General features: G+C 42.0%; 1 protein-coding gene across 3 annotated transcripts in view; it reads right to left on the bottom strand.

The window, feature by feature from the left end:
- Positions 1-1,073: 1,073 nt before the first annotated feature.
- Positions 1,074-21,005, bottom strand: part of LOC117346079 (small RNA 2'-O-methyltransferase-like) — a 37,943-nt gene continuing 18,011 nt past the window's right edge. For all 3 annotated transcript variants that reach the window (XM_033915385.1, XM_033915387.1, XM_033915386.1), the window contains exons 6-7: positions 19,833-20,010; positions 1,074-1,568 (exon numbers count right to left, since the gene is read on the bottom strand). In XM_033915385.1, the coding sequence (XP_033771276.1) occupies positions 1,146-1,568; positions 19,833-20,010 (601 nt within the window). In that variant the 3' untranslated portion in view covers positions 1,074-1,145. The remainder of the gene's footprint in view (positions 1,569-19,832; positions 20,011-21,005) is intronic.

Below are 21,005 nucleotides of genomic sequence, written 5' to 3'. Positions count from 1 at the left end.
TGTGTACGCCTTTCAGACCTATAGAGCAGATAAATAGTAATAGTAGTAGAGTTACAGGACAGCCCAGAGTGAGGTGAGGCAGAGCAGAAAAAAATATAAATAAGGCTCTCTATACAGGATCTGACACAGAGGTTCACAACCCACATGTTCCAGAATGGTGTGCCTATTGCATTAGAAGTAATAGTAGGAGAGGCCCAACTGTTCAACCACAATCTGTCCTGTCAAGGGGGGAGAATGAATTTAAGATCTAATCTAATCAATAATTTTATATTCTGCTATTTTTCAATTCAGATTCAAAGCAGATTACAAGAAAAACCCTACATTTTAAGGAGAGCACATATACTTTAAAAATTATTGCATAGAGTTAAAATATCAAGAATAACATTTATCAAAAATGAAAAATATATGAATCTAGGTTTATTTCTAATGGAAGATCCCAGTTAAGCTGAGAAGACATTGCTGACAGGCTACCTGGTAGAGAAAGACCTAGACATAGCTCTCTAGCAACATCTCCTGGTCAGTTAATTGTTTGTGCTCTGAGCATATTTGTTGCAGCTTTGTCAGTACCAGTTTTAAGGCCATCAGGAATGGAAATATTGAGCTATACTCTTTAGGGCCGATATTCAGCCAATAGGCATGGTAATCATCTGCCATTGGCAGTGACCCCGGATATTCAATGCCGTGTTGTTTCCAGTGACAGGCATTGAATACCTGGGTTTTTTAAAAGCCGGCTAGTTAATACCAGTTAGATGATATTCAGCGCTAACTGGCCACTGGCTAGCACCTAAAAATAGGACTGCTCTTTATGTGGTCTTATCTATGCACTAACCTTACTCGTAAGTGCTGAATATTGGGGCATAGCATAGATCTTCCCCAAGACATCTGCTTGTAGTTATGCATTCACTGCAAATATTCAGTAGCAATAACTGGTTAAATTGTTTTGAATATCGGGGGTTTAATATTTGGTAATAAGCTTGAAAAAAGATTAACAATGGAGGTTAGTGAGTTCAGAAGCAAGTGACAGAATGGCAATCTGTTTTGGTGGATGCCCAACAGTAAAAACCACACAAACATAATATTCTATAAGTAATATATATTTAAACTGAAATGACTTAAGTTAAGAGAATAAAAAGGCCCAATTTTGACTATCCATTACCATCTTCATCATCAATCCGGACCATCACAGAGCAACCATCAACACTAAGTGCCACTTTCCCAGTAATCATCTTAATTAATGTGCCAAGCGTGTCACACAGTTGCTTCACTCTAGGAATTGAAAAAAGCTTTTCCAGAGGTACACAGACTGCGTTATCTTGTACAAATGGTTCAGTTCTGCTGCTCTGGGCCAGCTCTTTGTGCCCCCTCAAATCACACTTCTTAAAAAATGTTACACAATTTTCAGGTGGCCAGCAGCGCTGTTCTTCCTCAGTAGCTTGGTTATGTTCATTCTTCTTGGCACTATCCCACAGTCTCCTCTTAATTCTGTGTGCTTGATAAAGAACTTCATTGACCACGGCATACTGCAAGTACTTCTCATCCTGAAGGCTTGGATACACTGCTTTAAAGATCTTTACAAATGAGAAGATTTTAAAGTTATTTAAGCTGCTGTAAGTCTAGACATTTCACTTCAGCCAAATCTATTGTGCTAATCATCAGTGTGGCCATTTCAGAGTCAGGGGTTCAATTCATGAGTTAAGTCCTTGCTCATGGTAAGGGCAAGGGTTGGGATAGAGGCTTGCTGCTGGCCAATCTTGACCCAAGTGGATGTAGCCCAAGAAGGAGAGGGAGAGACTCCTTTAGCTTTCAGTTATTGCTGCATCTGGCAACACAGAACATGGGGGAAAAACATTCCACAGGCTATAACAGTTATTGCTGGGAAAAGTAACAGGGTCAGGACATGTTGATAATAGATGCATTTGAGCCATCTTTCAATATTTATAGTATATATAAAGAGAATCTCACTCTTTACACCAAAACAATTCACTCCAACTTAGATTGTATAGTAGTGCTAGATATTATAGCAATGTTTTATAAATTCTTTCTTAGTCCAATTTCTTTACAAAAGTACATCTTAGGAATTCAGATATCCACCCTACAGGAGGTGGGATTCTTCATGATTCCAAGTACTATTTCCCAACTATTTATTTATTTCAATTATTTTATATAAATATAATAAATAATAGACTTAGCTTATTCAAAGTCCATTCCCCTTCCCGACGCGTTTTGCCGAACTTTCTCAAGGTCGGGGGAACTGGACATTACAGCATAGCTTCTCCTAGTATAACCAGCCATTCTTTGGCTCCTAGTATAACCAGCCATTCTTTGGCTGGTTATACTAGGAGAAGCTATGCTGTAATGTCCAGTTACCCCGACCTTGAGAAAGTTCGGCAAAACGCGTTGGGAATGGGAATGGATTTTGAATAAGCTAAGTCTATTATTTATTATATTTATATAAAATAATTGAAATAAATAAATAGTTGGGAAATAGTACTTGGAATCATGAAGAATCCCACCTCCTGTAGGGTGGATATCTGAATTCCTAAGATGTACTGTTGTAAAGAAATTGGACTAAGAAAGAATTTATAAAACATTGCTATATTATCTAGCGCTACTATACTATCTAAGTTGGAGATAAAAGATGCAAACATTTACTCTTCCCACCTTCATTAGCTGGGCTTTTGGTAATAAAGTAAAAGGTAATATACAAATCAAAAGACCACAAAACAGTGTTAAATTAGCAAGCATCTACTCCCACTACAAAACAAATTTAGAAGGACTGTTGCGCTTAAAAAAAAAAAAAGAGGAGACTGCTAACTTAATTACGCTGAATATTCTACAGGCTTACATTATTACAATTATAGATTTGTTTAAAATTATTTTAATCACTTAACATGTGAGCACCTGATTTTGAAACATAATCTATTTTCAAAAAGGATAGTTCAAAAATTTTAGTAGGATACTACAACTTGTCCTCAGCTTAACTCTTGTAGTATTATTGGAATTACTAAAATGTATCACATTAAAAAAAATTACAAAAAAAAAAAAGAAGGTCTGATTTTTCATATAAATGAACTTGTCTGGAGAAAGTAGATTGTGTGCGTTAACAAGAGCTTTGTGAGCAGAGGGCGGCAGTGCTTTCAGACTTGATCAGAGATTGGGAGCATACAATGGAAAGCACAAACGGCCTTAATTGGGCAGGAGAACCTTCAATCCTGAGCTAGGCTTAGGAGACAGAAGAGCGGCAGGGAGGAAGAAGGAGAGAGGATAGCAGCAGTGAAGTGGGAAGTACAGAAAGATTGGGGCCCAGATACACTAAGAGGATTGGTAAGACCGTGTAGGTATGCACCGATCTGATTTTTTTGGCCAATTTATAAAGAGCTATTGATGCACTAAAAAGTTTAAATGCAAATGATTCACCCGGAAGTTCGTTGTAATCTCCAACTCAACCTCTGATTTATCACTATGAGAGCGACTCTCACACATGCACACAGCAGGGGAAGCTCGAACAGCTGAGAGGCAGGGGAAAGCCTCCTGAAATTCAGCTGTTTGGGGCAGGAAACTTTTTTTTTATGGGCACAGATGCTGCTGCATGTTACACATGCACAATATCTGCCCTATTAAAAAAAGAACCCCCCTCCCCGCCGATGACAGCCCTTCCCACGAACCGGCACTGTGAACCAACCCCCACCGGCAGTGAAAACAGCAGGAGGAATGCCCACTACCTTTGCCGTGCTGCTGACCCAACCCCACATGAAAGAAAATTGGCAGGAGGAATGCCCACTTCCTCCTGCCATGCTGACATCACTCTCCCCACCCCCATGAAAGAAAATTGACAGGAAGGAAATCCATTTCCTCCTTTCAATGGAGCCCCCCCTAACTAGCCCCTCCCCCCCAAAAAAAAGGCAGGAGAGATGCCCATTCCCTCCTGCCACCGGATGCTCCCCCAAACTCCTTCCCGTACCTTTTAGCATTGGAAGGAGGAGGGAAGCACAGTCCCTCCTTCAAGGTCTGCTGATCCTAAATGGCGGGCCTTACATCACATGATGCACTGAGGAGGGAAGGAGGTGCTTAAGGTCCTGATAGGCATCTGAGCCAATCAGGGCTTTGGGCTCATCCCTGTGCACATGTGATGCATGGGGAGGGGCCTTGGGTCCTCCCCATGTATCTCATGATGCACTGAGGAAGGAAGGCCCGTCATTTAGAATCGACGGACCCTGGAGGAGGGACTGTGCTTCCCTCCTCCTTCCAACCCTAAAAGGTATGGGGGGGCTGGGGGAGCATCTGGTGACAGGAGGGCGTGGGCATCCATTCTGTCTTTTTTTGGGTGGGGGGCAGGGGGAGTATAGGGTATGTGGGATGGGGGGTTGGCATAGCAGGAGAAGTGGGCATTCCTCCTGCTAATTTTCTTTAACGAAGGGATGGTGTCGGCATGGCAAGAGGAAGTGAGTATTCCTCCTGCTGTTTTCAGTGCTGCGTGGGGAGGGGGGGGTCGGTTCGCAGTGCCAGTTCGTGGGGAGGGCCGTCATCTGCGGAGGGTGCTTTTTTTTTCTAATGGGGCAGATATTGTCAGTAATTGGGGGGGGGGGGTCTTCAACGTGGTTGGGTGGTCAGCAGCAGGAGAGAGTGGGCATCCCTCCTGCCAATTTTAGGGTACTTGTCAGGCGGTTCACGGCCACTCAGCTGATCAGGGATTCCTTTGCTACAATCTGTAACCGGAGCTGGTGACATGGGCACCAGCTACAGAATCGGGGGGTAAGGCATCTGTTTTTACAGACAGACGCGATTCTATAATAGGACACCTGTGTGCGACTCTCAGCCACTGCTTAGACGGCTGCTGAGACTGGTGTCCTATACAGAATCTGTCCCTCAGTGCCTTAGCAAAAAAACCTTGTTAGGAATGTCTGACCAATGGGCTACAGTGGGAGATGTGGCAGTAGCCATACAGATAGTGGCTTCACAATCTTCAATTTTGCTTTTCCCTGTTGCCTATTGGCTGGCTAAGCTTCCTTAGGAATATCTGACCAATGGGCTGCCTTTTGGAAAACTCCCCCCAGTTCACCCCCAAAATGAGTTTTGCTGAATTTTAGGCCTAGCTAAATCAGTCTCTCGCATCTGAAAACCTTAGTTCACCCCATTTCATCAAAACCATTGGGGCTGTTTTCCTCATCCAAGTCAGCGACAAACATACAATTATTGCTCTCTTTATAGAATAGGATTTCCCTTTCTTATTGTAATTGACATTTCTTTCCCTCTTTACTTTAATCTCATTTGTTTTAATTGCACACCGCCTTGTTATCTCCCAAAGGAAAAGCGGTATATTAAGTGAAATAAACCCTAAACATAGCACAAACAACTTCTTGAAAGGATCAGAATTCCTTGAACTTGGTCTCATTTTGTTACACTTGTATCCTGTACAATCCAAAATACTATTGTATCGTACACTCACACTATGTTAATCACACAAACTCCTTATAGCAAAATTGATGAGGAAGAGAAATGGATTCTTTTCAAACTACATAAGAACATAAGAATTGCCGCTGCTGGGTCAGACCAGTGGTCCATCGTGCCCAGCAGTCCACTCCCGCGGTGGCCTTTAGGTCAAAGACCAGTGCCCTAACTGAGTCTAGCCTTACCTGCGTACGTTCCGGTTCAACAGGAAGTTATCTAACTTTGTCTTGAATCCCTGGAGGGTGTTTTCCCCTATAACAGCCTCCGGAAGAGCGTTCCAGTTTTCCACCACTCTCTGGGTGAAGAAGAACTACAAATATATTCACGCCTCTCTTTCTTCTTCAATATTCAAAAAGATTTTCTTTTTTCAAACCCCATTGCAGTGCGAATGTGAGGGCGGCTGAATGAGCCATATCCTCTGCTACATTTTGTAAGGCATTAAATCAATCGGAAGCAATTAAATATATAAGAAATAAATTACATTACATTACATTGTCCATGTGCAAATCTCCTGATGAATATCAGATTTGAGCGAAACGGAGATGCTCTGTAGAGCATGTGACCACCATTTCACTCATGAGCATGTGACCACCATTTCACTCATAATAATAGATTTTTTGTCACCTCAACAAGAATAAGAAATAACTAACGCTTATATAAGCTAAGTACCTTCAATATCTATATATTAGAGTAAAATATAGGTACTGTTAGTTCACAGGGAGATCGTTGAAACCGATGATAGCTCACATTAGGCAGTTATATTTTAAACTAGTTCTAACAAATAAACTGCCGCGAGTGCTTGAGGTTTCTTCATCCCATCCCCTGTTTAATTTCTATTTGAATTTTCACTTCAACTATTAAATATTTCCAGTCGATTATGAATGTCAATATGAGGGGTTTGAAAAAAGAAAATCTTCTTGAATAATGAGAATATTGAAGAAGAAAGAGGAGTGAATATATTTGTAGTTTGAAAAGAATCCATTTCTCTTCCTCATCAATCCAAAATACTGCCATTAAATTATTAGGATACAAAAAGAAATTTGAGTTACCCCACTTTATCTACAATACCACTGTTGCCAGTTTTCTATAGAATTCAATTTAAAGCTTTGATTTTAACATACAGAGCTTTTTATCTTCAGTGACCAAATTATTTGTACCCTTAGACATTTCTCTATACGCCAGTTAGAACTCAGGTCATTTCAAGATAATAGATTAGTTCTTCTTCCTTCAGTAAATAGGGCTAGATGGGAATCAACTAGAAATAAGACATTTTATTTTATAGCACCATGATTATGGAACCATCTTCCAAAGGAATTGAGGATGGCATTTAAAACTATGCTAAAAACTCTTCATTCAAGAAGCATTTGGGGAAAACTATTTTGACAGAAATTATTCATATATATATTTATGGAAAATGGGTATTTCAGTCAGAATCTTGTGGATATTAAATTGAGATAAGGAGTTTTTTTATTTATGTATGAATGGGTATATATCTGTTTTGAATTTTATATAGGTCTGTCCTATTTTTAATGGAGTTTTTTTTCTTTTTATATAGGTTTATGTTTGTAAACTGCTTGGTCCTGTCATAAGAACAAGCGGTATAACACGTTTTAATAAAACAAATAAGAAACTATTAGTGAACCCTTCTACATTGCAACAGGTATGAAATTATATGGTCCCCCTCTCCTGCTCCCTCCACAAACTATTTACTTTCTTTCCCCTCCAACACCCATGCAGTCTCCCATCTGGTTCCATATGATCTGAGTCAATTTAAGACACATGGTAGCTGTGATCCTATAATTTTTGTAATCAGTGCAAATATATAGCACAGGAGTATGTGTGTTCTGAAACCCAATGAGCAGTTCAAATAAGCAGATGCATGCTATTATTTCTATATATAAGCGATAACATTTAAGACATACTAAATGAAATTTTTCAAAATGCTTTAAATAAAGCTCTCTCTCTTTAATTCCCTCCTAATTCTGTTGCCATCTGGTTCTTCTCAAGAGAGTGTGTCATCAGGACTGCATCCAGTATCCTAAAAAAAGCCCTTCACATACATAAACCAGAAAACAGGGCCTGCCTATACTTGAAAGAGCTGTGTGGTTTTCATTAACTAAAGTTAAAACCAAGGCAACCTCAAAACCAATTTGTTAAACAGCAGTGGCTCCTATTCTCACTGTAACAAATTGCCAGGGTAACTTTTTCTGCTCAAAATACACTAGTGTAATATTTCTCCCTATTTTAGAAAAAAGGACAAGTTATGGAATTAGGGAACTAAAAGTGGATGTCTCTCCTCTTTTTCACTGTACTGCAGGCCACTTCAAATGTAGCCAAATAGAAGAACAAGGAATGACTTGAGACTAAAGTCCTCAAAAGTTCATCTGTAAAACAATGACCTAGTTCTGAGAAGATTGCTGCTCTTACTATCCTTTGCACTGAGGCTAGCCACCTCCAACCAGAGGTGAACAGAGACTCCTCATCTCTATGTAGCTCTTCCTACTCTTGCATGGCCAGTGGACTGGCATTTGCCACTTGCAGCCTGTCAGGCCCTCTTACTACTTTCATGGATGGACCTACCCAGGGTACTAAAAGAACTCAAATATTAAATTGCTGATCTGTAACCTGTCATTAAAATTGTCAGTAGTATCTGAAAATTGCAATGCAACACTGATTTTTAAAAAGGGTTCAAAAGGTGATCCAGGAAATTATATACTAGTAAGTCTGACTTCAGTGTCAGACAAAATAGTAGAAACTATTATAAAGAATAAATTTACTAAATACATAGACAAACATGGGTTAATGGCACAAAGTCAGAACATATTCAGCCAAGGGAAGTCATAGTTCACTGATCCACTTCATTTCTTTGAAGGCATGAATAAACATGTGGAAAAAGGTGAGCCTGTTATGTAGTATATCTAGATTTTTAGAAAGCTTTTGACAAAGTCCCTCATGAGAGGCTCCCAAGAAAATTAAAAAGCCATGCAATAGGAGCGATGGTGTAGCTATGGGCGGGTCTGGATGAGCGAAGGTCCACCCAAAACAATTTAGCAGTTACCATCTTGCTCCCCTCTCTTCCACATCTGGATCTGGCATCTGCCTCTGCCTAACCACAGCCTGGCAACTTCCTCTTCTCTATCTAAACCTCCTCCCTCCCAGTGTATCTCATCACTTTTGCAGGAAGAGGCAATGACATGCATCCGCTGCCTATGCCAGCCCCACATGATTCCCTTTGCCAAGTTCTACTCTAGCTGACATCACTTCCTGTTTCTTCTCTGGTGGGACGCAGCAGGGCCGGCGCAGGCAGGGGATGTGTGGAACTACTGCTGCCATGAAGGATTTGAGGTACACCAGGGACAGTTACCAGGCTGTGGGTGGAGGGAGCAGCAAATGCCAGATCTGGGGGTGGAGGAGAGAAAGCAAGATGCAGGATAACGGTGGGTGGAGTAGTTTTGGAAGGCTCACCCCATTTAAGTGTGGTCCCACCCAAAATAACAGGTCTAGCTAAGCTACTGGATATGAGGCAATGTTCTGTTGTAGACTAAGAATGGGTTAACAGATGGAAAACAGATTTAGGGTTAAATGGCTATTTTTCTCAGTGAAGGAAGGTAAATAGTGGAGTGCCATGGGATCTGTACTGGGACCGATGCTATTTCCAATATTTAGAAATGATCTGGAAAATTGGAATGACAAGTGAGGTGATTAAATTTCCATATGACACAAATCTATTTAAAAGTTGTTACATGTGGACTGTGAAAAATTACAGGAAGATCTTAGGAAAGTGGAAAACTGGGTAGCCAAATGGCAGATGAAATTTAAAAGTGGAGAAATGCAAAGGGAAGAATAATCTGAATCATAGCTACTTGGTGCTAGGGTCCAACTTAGGAGTCAGCACCCAAGAAAAAAGATATTGGTATCATCATAGACAGTACGCTGAAATCTTCTGCCCAGTGTGTGTTAGCAGGGGCCCAAAAAAAGCAAGCAGGATGCTTGGAATTATTAGGAAAATAAGACAAAGATTATTATACAGTAATGTCTCTCCATAGTATGACCTCACCTGAGTATTGTGTTGCAATTCTGGTCAATGTACATATCTCAAAAAAGAAACAGTAGAATTAGAAAAGATTAAACAAGGGCAACCAAAATGATAAAGGGGATGGAGCTCCTCCCATATATGAGGAAAGGCTAAATAGGCTAGGGCTCTTCAGTTTGGAAAAGAGATAGCTGAGGGGAGATATGATTAAGGTCTACAAAATCCTGAGTGGTGTAGAACGGGTAAAAGTGAATCAATTTTACTCTTTCAAAAAGGGATATGCAATGAAGTAACACGGTAATACTTTTAAAAGAAATAGAAGAAAATGTTTTTTCAGTCAATAAGTTAAGCTCTGAACTCATTGCCAGAGGATGTGGTTACAATGATTAGCATATCTGGGTATAAAAACTGTTTGGACAAGTATGTGGAGGAAAAGCCCATAGTCTGCTATTGAGAAACACATGAGAGACGCCACTGCTTGCCCTGGGATCAGTAGCATGAAATCTTGCTACTATTTCAGATTCTGTCAGGTACTTGTGTCCTCGATTAGTCATTGTTAGAACCAGGATACTGGGCTAAGAACAGGTCAGACCAGAGGTCCATCACGCTCCCGTGGCGGCCCATCAGGTCTGTGACCTGTGAAGTGGTTCCTGACCATTTCTGTAACCTACCTCTACATCTATCTGTAACCCTCAATCCCCTCATCCTTTAGGAACCTATCTAAACCTTCCTTGAAACCCTGTAGTGTGCTCTGGCCTATCACAACCTCCAGAAGCGCGTTCCATGTGTCCACCACCCTCTGGGTAAAAAAGAACTTCCTCGCATTTGTTTTAAACCTGTCCCCTCTCAATTTCTCCGAGTGACCCCTTGTACTTGTGGTTCCCCACAGTCTGAAGAATCTGTCCCTATCCACCTTCTCTATGCCCCTCAGGATTTTGAAGGTTTCTATCATGTCTCCTCTAAGTCTCCGCTTTTCCTGGGAGAACAGCCCCAACATTTTCAACCTGTCAGCGTATGAAAAGTTTTCCATACCATTTACCAGTTTAGGTGCTCTCCTCTGGACCCCCTCAAGTACTGCCATGTCCTTCTTGAGGTACGGCGACCAGTACTGGACACAGTACTCCAGATGTGGGCGCACCATTGCACGATATAGCGGCATGATGACTTCCTTCGTCCTGGTCATGATACCCTTTTTAATGATACCCAACATTCTGTTCGCTTTCTTTGAGGCTGTCGCACATTGTGCTGATGCTTTCAATGTTGTGTCCACCATCACCCCCAGGTCTCTTTCAGATTGCTCACCCCTAGCAGTGATCCTCCCATTTTGTAGCTGAACATCGGGGTCTTTTTCCCTACATGCATGACCTTGCATTTCTCTATGTTAAAACTCATCTGCCACTTTTTTGCCCACTTTTCCAGTCTCGTTAGGTCTCTTTGCAGGTCTTCGCAGTCTTCCGTGTTTCTAACCCTGCTGCAGAGTTTGGTGTCATCAGCAAACTCTGCAGCAGGGTTAGAAACACGGAAGACTAGATGGACCATTGGTCTGACCCAGTATGGCTATTCTTATGTTTTTCAAGTTTATTTAATTTCTTTGATTAATTTGCATAATCCAAATCCAATGCGATTTACATAAATTCAAAATTAGGTAAAATAATAAAACCTTTTCTCTCTCTCCGAGATAGTTAGGAAAGTTCCATCAACCAGAGCCGTTATCCATAACTTGGGAAAATTTGAATTGTGTTCACCTCAAGAATTCTAGTTTATTACGCTTGATATATGCCCTTCATGGCAACACAGCTAAGCAAGTATAGTAAAACCTTGGTTTGCAAGCATAATTCGTTCCAGAGGCATGTTTGTAATCCAAAGCACTCATATATCAAAGAGAATTTCCCCTTAGGAAATAATGGAAACTCAAGACGATTCGTTCCATAACCCAAAAGCTTTAATACAAAATACTATACATACTTGTATTGCAAGACCTCGCTCATTTAGAACAGTCACTACACTCCTGCAGCGTCAGAGAGAGAAGAATCATCGGCTCAGTTGTGATGTGACGCGTGTATACTGCATGTACTCGTATTGCAAGACATTGCTTGTATATCAAGTTAAAATTTAATAAAATGTTTTGCAAAACACTTGCAAACCAAGTTACTTGCAATCCAAGGTTTTATTGTATTTAATAAAGCAGAAGTAGAAATCACCCCTTGCACACTCCCAAAATTACTGAAGGTGAACTAGATCCGCATACCATGGTCTGCATTGCCAATCGGGTGCCAATAGGACTACTAACCCCGAATGAGTCACAATCCTGTGAATGGCTCGACCTAGCAAAGACCACGGGGGAAACATGTACAAGAGCCCCTTCTCCGGCCACAGCTGGACCCCGTGCTTCCAGGCCAGATATGGGTTGATCTCTCAAGATTTCTTTCCCTATCTACAAGTCCAACATTACTTACAGACATCAGGGCTTTTGTGGGAGCTTTTCAAGAGGAAAACTGTTTGAGAAGCTCCAGAAGAGGACTATCTCAGCTATCTACAGGTGCTTAAACTCTCGTGAAGGGGTGTCCTTACCTTACATGAAAGTATGGGAGGCATATTTAGGGCAGGAATTACCCATTGGGGACAGCAGCATTTATGGTGGAGAATGGGTATTAAGTTATTATGAAATGGTACTACACCCGGTGCTTATGACATGGATGGGGAAAGGGGAAGAGGGTGTGGAGAAGCACTGACATATTTCCATATGTGATGAGATTGTATTAGAGTGCGGAGGTTTTGGTGTTTAGTATTTTGGGAGATGTCACAAATACTGAGGGAAGACATCCCCGCTACCTAGGAGCATGCATTACTACATTAGCTTAAGCACAATATTAACACCTACAGCTGCAAGACTGGTGATAGCTTCCAGTTGGAAACAATCTACCTCCCCAGAATGGAAAATGGTAGTGTACAAATTACAACAAAATAGAAGTAAATGGTTGTTCTATTGGATAAATATATATATATAATAAGAACCATTAAACAATCAAACCGGACTGTAGATTCAGATCATGGAATAATTAAATTCAAATTCACACTGTAAATTTTATATGTGGGGACAAGCCTCAGATAACGGAGCAAATCTTCCCATATTTGGGATTTCTTCAAGAAAGAGTAACCATCTTTTCTTGCACTCCTTTTAACATCACAGGCTTGAAGCCCACCTCCCTATCAAATAATTGATTAATTTTTATTACTAAATTAATTTTATTACATTCCTCCTTCCTTTTATTCATTAATTTAATCAATTTTTATCCACTACCTTAAAAGTTAATCAACTTGAAAACGTCCTGGCGGTAAGTCATGCTGTCTGTTTAAATAAGAGATGCGATGCCGTGCTTGCCTGTTTGCTCAGAACTAACAGAGATGTGAGGCTACATAAAAAAGGAAGACTATAACTAAATTTAAGCAACGGCTGCAGTTTTGAAAAAGAGCGAACTTGAATGAACTTGAGCTAAATACACCATAAGAACTCTTCGAATTACATTACAATATGTTGAATTATCTAAAGAGCTAAAGCATTTAAGCATTTAAAACATGGAAACCTCAGAACCTGAACAACATAAAATCACCTCAGGAATCACGTGATGCACTGAGCGGAGGCAGATGTCGGCTGCCTGAGCTCCCGGGCCCCGAGTCCTGAACCGCCCCATTACTGACCGCCGGGGACGCACTGGAGGACAGCGCATTGCCACGTGCGGTGTGAGGTGCGCATGGACAGATTCTTGTCCTCCCCCGCGCCGCCGATGGCCACCCGAACACAAAAGAAAGACCGAGATCGCCCGCAGCACAGCGCGGAAAAAATGGCGCCGGTCCCATCTTCGGCGATACAGCAAATAGCGCCGGAGGCGCTGACGGCCCTAACAACAGCAGTAACGGTGGCAATGCAGCCCAGTATTGATCGGCTCTACGAACAACTTTTAAAGTTAGAAAACTTACTTACAGAGACTACCTGAAGAACAACTGCTTTGGAGACCTGGGTCTCTGGATTGGATGATACACAGAGAACCCACGAAACTACAATACAGGAGCTGCAGGCCCTTACAAAAAAGCAAGAGGAGAGACTGGAAGATCTAGAAAATCGCTCACACAGGTCCAATTTGCGTTTCTTAGGCATTCCAGAAACAGTGACAGGGTCTAAGCTGCTACAGGTCTTGGAGGTATGGCTGACCAATACTTTCTCCTTACGGGAGAGCTTGGGCCCGATACGTTTGGAACGGGCGCACCGGCTAGGCAGGGAAAGGGCCCGGGAGGCCCGGCCTCGCATGGTCATTGCAATAGTTTTGAACAATAATCATAAAGTTGAAATACTGCGCAAATATAAACAACCTCGTGAAGACCTAAAGTTTGAAGATTCTGAGGTGCACATTTTTCAAGACTACTCCGCGGCCCTGACCGAGCGAAGGAAGCTATTTTACCTGCTCTGTTCCTCCTTGGCTGAAAAAAAAATACGTTTTCTTTTCCTATATCCAGCCACGCTACGTATACACCATCAGGGATAATGGCAAGTTTTTGATACAGCCGGGGACGCAGCCACCTATATGAACACCCAGATTCTCACTCAGTCGGATCTTACTTGATTGTCTGTTCAATGAGAGGGGGCCTATAACTTTTTATGATGGCTGTTTTTTGACTTTGAGGTCACTGGGAGGCTTGGACCCCCCCCTTTTCCCAGGGTCCGGGACTCCCACCTACTCTTACTGTTATATTTTCTTATTGCTACATGATGGTCTGGATGGGTTCTGTTTGGAGTTGAATGCACAGTTAGTATGGTTATTGGAATAGCACTTTGTGGTATGATAATCTACTATGAGACCTGTTCTTGCTGGGCTCACATCATGGGTCTCATGCTTTGGGTTTGAGGGTGATATTCCTTTGTGATCTCTCACACCTTCAGGACCGCCTCGGGATGGGCCTTTAGTTGTGACTATATACCATGAGAGAGGGGGGGTGGGAGGGGTGGGTAGTTTGGGGTGGATTGGGGGGGAATCCTCTGCTACTGTGGATATATGTCTGTATTTGTTGCCTGCAGGAGAATAGGAGTCCAGAAGCTACTGTGAGATCCATGCCAGCTGTACGGCCTATTGAATTGGAGATACTTGGGTGGGTCCTGAGTGTCCCACTGCTGCCCTGGGTGAGGCTGGGTACCCGAAGTGGTTTGTTTTTTCATACTGTTGCATACATGCTCCTCTTTTCCTTTGACATAGAAGATAGCTAACACTTTGAGAATAGCGTCCTGGAATGTGTCTGGCATCACTTCCCCTATTAAAAGAACGAAAATCCTAGCGCAGTTACACAGACATAAAGTGGATATAGCTTGTTTGCAGGAAACCCGCCTGACGGAGGTAGAACATAAGAAATTGGGGAGGTCATGGGTAGATGCAGTGTATGCTGCCTCCTCTATACAAAAGCGGGCGGGTGTGGCGATCTTAATTCGTAAGTCCTTGCCCTATACGGCTAGAGTGGTTGACACTGACCTTCAGGGTAGATACGTGCTGTTACATTTGACGATAGGTACCTATTCTTTTTACCTTTTGAATGTCTATGCTCCTAACACTTATGATCATTCTTTTTTTGAACGTATTACAGCTTTGTTTATAGAGCGTATTACCGACCCGGTTTACTTAGCAGGGGATCTCAATCAGGTTATGGACCCGAGCTATGACCGCTCTATGCTAGTTCAGAATATAAACGTATCCCAAACTAGAGGTATCCCTTATCTTTGTGCCACCCTCGATTTAGTTGATCCCTGGAGACTTTTACACACCACAGAAAGGGATTACACTCATCGCTCCAGAGCGCACAACACACAATCCAAAATAGATTATATTCTTATTAAGAGTGGGGCGTTTCTGAATGTGGATGCAGCGGAAATAGGCCCGGCCGCCATTTCAGACCATGCGTTGATTTGGCTTGATGTGAATGTAGGCTTTGGGCTGCGGGGCCCAGCACGCTGGCGCTTTCCTAGCTACTTATTCTCTGATGACCATTTCAAAACTTATTTAACATCTAAATGGGAAGAATTCCTTGAATTTAATGGTCAGCATTGTAATAATCCGGCGCTATTTTGGAGCACAGCGAAGGTAGTGCTCAGGGGTGACTGTATAGCATATGTTATAGCCCAAAACCGACGCCTGTCCCGGGGCATCCTTAGGTTGGAGAAGGAATTAACAATCGCAAAACGCCACTAAACGCAAAACCCGACACGTCCTGCTAGGGAACACTTAATCTCCATAGAAACGACCCTTAATTCATATATACATGAACGCACAGTCAAAATGCTGTTATATCACAAGTATCGTTATCATCGTTATGGCAATCGCGCAGGGAAGTTATTGGCAAGGTTGACAAAACAAGCCCGGGGACATCGTTATGTATTGGGTTTGAAGGAACGCCGCAGCCAAGCTTATTTTCGCAAAAGGCAAGTTCGATCACGTCTCCCCACTCCTCTCCAAGCTTCACTGGCTCCCAGTATACTCCAGAGTCCTCTATAAATGTGCCTGCTTAGCCTTCAAGATCCTACATGGCGTCCTCCCTCCCGTTATCCCACTCTTTTGGAACTCCTCAAACACACACCCCACTAGACCCTCACAAAAACTGAAACTGTCTTTCCCCTCTATAAAAGGTATATCCCGCGCAGGAAAACTTGGAACATCCCTCCTCTTTAGAACCACAGAACTCTGGAACAACCTCACACCCCCGCTCAGAAATTCAAGCTCCTTCCAATCCTTCCGCAAACACTTGAAAACTTGGCTCTTTTCATAAATCTAATTACCTCCCGTACTCTAGCATCCGGTACCTCTCTATCTTCTTAGTCCCTCTCCTTTATCCCTTCATTGTAGTTCCTTTTCTCTTAACTTCTGTAAACCGTGCCGAGCTCTGCGCTTGCGGAGATGGCGCGGTATACAAACCTAAGATTTAGTTTAGTTTAGTTTAGAAGGATGCCGCGGGTCATCTGCGGCATTCCACTGCCCATATTGCTCCGATTTTTCACGCCCATTTTCATAAAATATACGGTCGTCAGGACTCGGGGGCAGAATCTCTTATTAAGGACTATTTAGCTGATTCAGGTTTATTGCCGCTTTCGGATCTGGATGTTGCATATCTTAATGCTGCCATTACTCCAAAAGAATTACAGAAGGCAACTCAACGCCAAAGAAATTTTTCTGCCCCGGGGCTGGATGGTTTCACAGCAGAATTCTATAAGCTTTTATCTGTGCAGCTTGGGCCCTTTTTGCGGGACTATTATTCGCAAGCGATACAAGATAAACACTTACCCATAGAGGCAAATGAGGCCTTAATTACCTTGATTTTGAAGCCTGGTAAGGAGAACACTGCTCCCGAGTCCTATCGTCCCATTTCTCTCTTAAATGTCGATATTAAAATTCTATCCAAAATTTTGGCCGATAGACTAGCTACTCTCCTCCCGAATATCATCGCTTCTACACAGGTGGGTTTTGTGAAAGGCAGACAAGCGGTACATAATGTGCGCTGGGCCCTATTATCATTGGCTTATACGCAATCCCACAATACCCCGATGTTGTTGCTTAGTCTAGACGCCGCCCAAGCTTTTGATAAAGTTAATTGGACTTATTTATTTGAGGTGTTGGATTTTCTGGGAATAACAGGATGGTATGCGAGAGTGATACACACGTTATACTCGACACCAAGGGCAAGATTGCTTGTAAATGAGATTATTACAGATCCCATTCAGATTGAAAGAGGTACTAGACAGGGGTGTTCTCTGTCCTCCCTCCTTTTTTTATTGTATCTGGAACCCTTTCTTCGTACGGTGTCTCTGGACCCTGATATTGTAGGAGTGGATTTTGGGGATCACTCTATAAAAGTGTTAGCTTTTGCAGATGATTTATTATTTACGTTAACCAATCCTACTCATTCTGTTCCTCATTTACTGCAAGCACTCAATGAATTTAAATTTTATTCAGGCTTTACTTTGAACTATCAGAAATCTATTGCTTTAGTTAGCCCGGTGGCTCTGCAACAGACATGGGTGGGACACTTTCCCTTTACGTGGGCAACGACATCGATTCGCTATTTGGGAATTTCGATTCCTAGAGACCTGAAGACTCTTTATGACAGTAATATTTCACCATTGTTGCAAGACACTTTACAAAACCTACAAAACTGGGCCACATTCCCTCTTTCAGTAGCAGGACGGGTAGCCCTTTATAATATGGTACTCTTTCCCAAATGGTTGTATCGCTTTCAGGTATTGCCTCTACTCATATCTTATACCCATAATGCACGATTAACCAAAGGTTTACAACACTTCCTCTGGGGAGGTAAGCGGCCCCGTATGCAATATTCTAGGATGTGCCTGCCCAGGGATAGGGGGGGCTATGGTTTATTGAATGTTCGTTGGTACGCAATGGCTTGCCAGATGAGACACATTAATGATTGGTTTCGGGGGACATCTGATTTCACTGATATGCCATTGGAGCTATCCTTGTTGGCTCAGTTCCATGTGAGCTACTTTTTACATGTGGCGGATCCACAGATATGTCCCTTGGTGTCACACTACCCGATATTTACGCCAGCTCGGCGAGCCTGGAAGTGGGTATGTAAATCTGCTATGCTGCCCTCTGGGGTTTCTTTGTATTTACCCATTCAGGGCAATGGAGCCTTTCAGCCTGGACTGCAAAATACCTCCTTCCGTAGATGGCGGACACAAGGATTACAATACCTTTTTCACTTGTTTTTGGAATATGGATGTTTGGCCACCTTCTCAGAATTGCGTCAGACATTTGCTTTACTGGACACTGATCTTTTCGCTTACTATCAGCTCCGACATTACGTCCAATCTCTACCGGTGGATCACCTCACTGAGGACTACAGGGATGACCTTTCTGAACTTTTCAGTTTATCGGCTCAACAAAGATTCCACTTCGTTTCCATGTTGTGGGCGTCCGGGACTGTCAACCTGGTACCAACTTGGACATTTTGGCTGCAGCGTGGGCAGAGGATTTACAATGTGCTTTAACAGCACAGCAGCTGCAGCGAGTACTGAAACGTATTCAGAAGGTGTCTCCTAATATTACTCATTGGGAATTACAATTGAAGATTGTCTTGAGACTCTATATTTCCCCGGAACGAGCAGCCCGAATGGGGATTACTGCATCTCATGCTTGCCCAAAATGTGATCGGGCTCATGCTTCTTTGGGTCATATGCTTTGGACCTGCCCCAAAATTCTAGTTTTGGAGACATTTAGGACACTACATTTCATTACTTTGGGGGAGGCGCTGGCTCCCGCAGCCGAGAGCAATTTTTGGCTACTACAATATAGCCTCCCCTAAACCTAAGGGGATGACAGCCTTCGTCACCAGAGCGCTTCTGTTGGGAAAGAAAGCAATACTCTCTAACTGGCTATCCCGGGATCCCCCAACATATGCTCAATGGAGATCCTTGATGATAATACACGCAACACTGGAGCGGAGATTGGTGGGTGACCTAGACTGCAGTCTGGGTTGTAGATTCTGTCAGACCTGGGAGTGTTTCTGGTTGGATCTTACACCATATGCCCTCAGTAGATTGTTGAATCTTTAAAATGGACCCTCGGCTTCACCATGGCACTGGACTCTTGAGGGGGGGAGGGTTTTGGGGGGTGAGGTTGAAGTTCTGTATTAGTAGTTGACTCTGCCTATTAGACTTGTTTGTTTCTGGACTTTCTGGTTGAAAACTAATAAAATATATTTGAATATAAAATCACCTCAGGAAAAAAAAATGTTACTGTGAAGAATTAAAGTAAAGGTTGAGAGACTCGACTGTTTGAGTAGTACTGTGAAGTAGTGCTTCACAAATTTGTTCTTTGACCCAAAAGCCAGGTAAGCTTTCAGATTATTCACAATGAATAGGCATAAGAAATCTGCATATACTGGAACTCTAGGCAAAATATAATGCAAGAATATGAAGAGATATTCTGAATATATATGAACAGGATGGGATTGAAAACATGACCTCTAACTTGGATCATATTTATGTCCTGTATTTGAATCTGTTTTGCTGACATGGCCAGGCTCTTCTAAATTGTAAATTGCACTGAACTCCTCCTGGGGCATATTAGAAATCCATAAATACCAATGTAATCTAATATTGCAATAACAAAACACAGAGGAATATGGCAGAGTCACATTAATACTTCCAAGAATCAAACACTTGACTTAGCAGTCAATCACAATGAAGTTTTCAAACAGCCACATTCAGGACCTTTTTATATAATCATCATTTTAAAATTAAATGTGAGTATAAGACCATTAAGATGTACTGTTCATAAGGTGTATAATGAATACTTACAGTTTTGTAAACATGATTTGTGGTCATCTTATGTTTAACAATTTCAGCCGTTTCCACATAGTTTCTCACAAATATACCTATTTGGGTACAATATCCAACACTCTCTGCTCCAGGAGGTGGTTTTCCAACACCAGTAAACTCCACTGTATAGCCATAGCAATCAGCCGCCTCCAAAGCCCTAAAATTAAACCACCATACTATTATATTTAACTTTACCAAATAGCATAAAAAAACACACCTGCACTGTAAAGTGCACAACCAAATTCTCTTTCCTCAGATTTCCCGTTTCCATAGTTTTATCTTAGATAATTTGGTTTATTGGAAGCCAGAGAAATAAAAACATAGGGCCCTATACATAGACCGTGGGAGGCGATCACAGATATTCAATGCAAGGGCCATATCCAGCAATAGGCATTGAATATTCAGGTCAAAGTTCACCACCTTGAACTTAGCTGGCCAAGCTGATATTTACGGAATGGTCAGCTAAGGCAAAGTGGCAAAATATAGATCTGCCTAAAAAAGCAGATCTACAACTGCTGGTCTTAGCCGGACAGCCACAGAATATTGGGGGTGACTGGCTATGTCACATGACATAGCCAGTCAATGGCAAATCTGATGAGTGAGATATTCAACGGGAAATAGCCGGCTATCTTTGTGGGGGTCAAGGGAAGAAACAAACAAAAAAAAAAAAACTATGCTTGCAAAAAAAATTACACAAACCTTCAACAGATGAAAATGAAGCTGAAAGTTCTCTATCACTGAATAAAGTTTTTGAAGTTAAGGGCTCCTTTTACGAAGCTGCATTAGCGGTTTAATGCGCGTAATAGCGTGTGCTAATTTGCCGGCTGCGCTAGCCGCTACCACCTCTTGAGCAGGTGGTAGTTGCGCGCTAAAAAGGTGCATGCGATAAAGCCACTAACGCGGCTTCGTAAAAGGAGCCCTAAGAAATTTTCCTGATGTAGCTAACATCTCAGATGGCAGAATAGTATAATGAGGCCTACGGTCATGAGGTATCTTTATTCATTTGGAAATTTCCTTATAAATTTTTAGTTAAAAAACAAGAAATTTCTTACATCCAAGTCTCATCAGTAACTTTGGTTTTAAATTATCACATTGTTCAGGGTAGTCATTCTTAAGTGCACTACACTAGATTCCATTTAGCTCACTTCTGAA

Source organism: Geotrypetes seraphini, chromosome 12, assembly GCF_902459505.1.
Source record: "Geotrypetes seraphini chromosome 12, aGeoSer1.1, whole genome shotgun sequence".
Classification (NCBI taxonomy): Eukaryota; Metazoa; Chordata; class Amphibia; order Gymnophiona; family Dermophiidae; genus Geotrypetes; species Geotrypetes seraphini.
The sequence above is the reverse complement of the archived record's forward strand: the minus strand, read 5'-3'. Positions and strand labels throughout refer to the sequence as shown.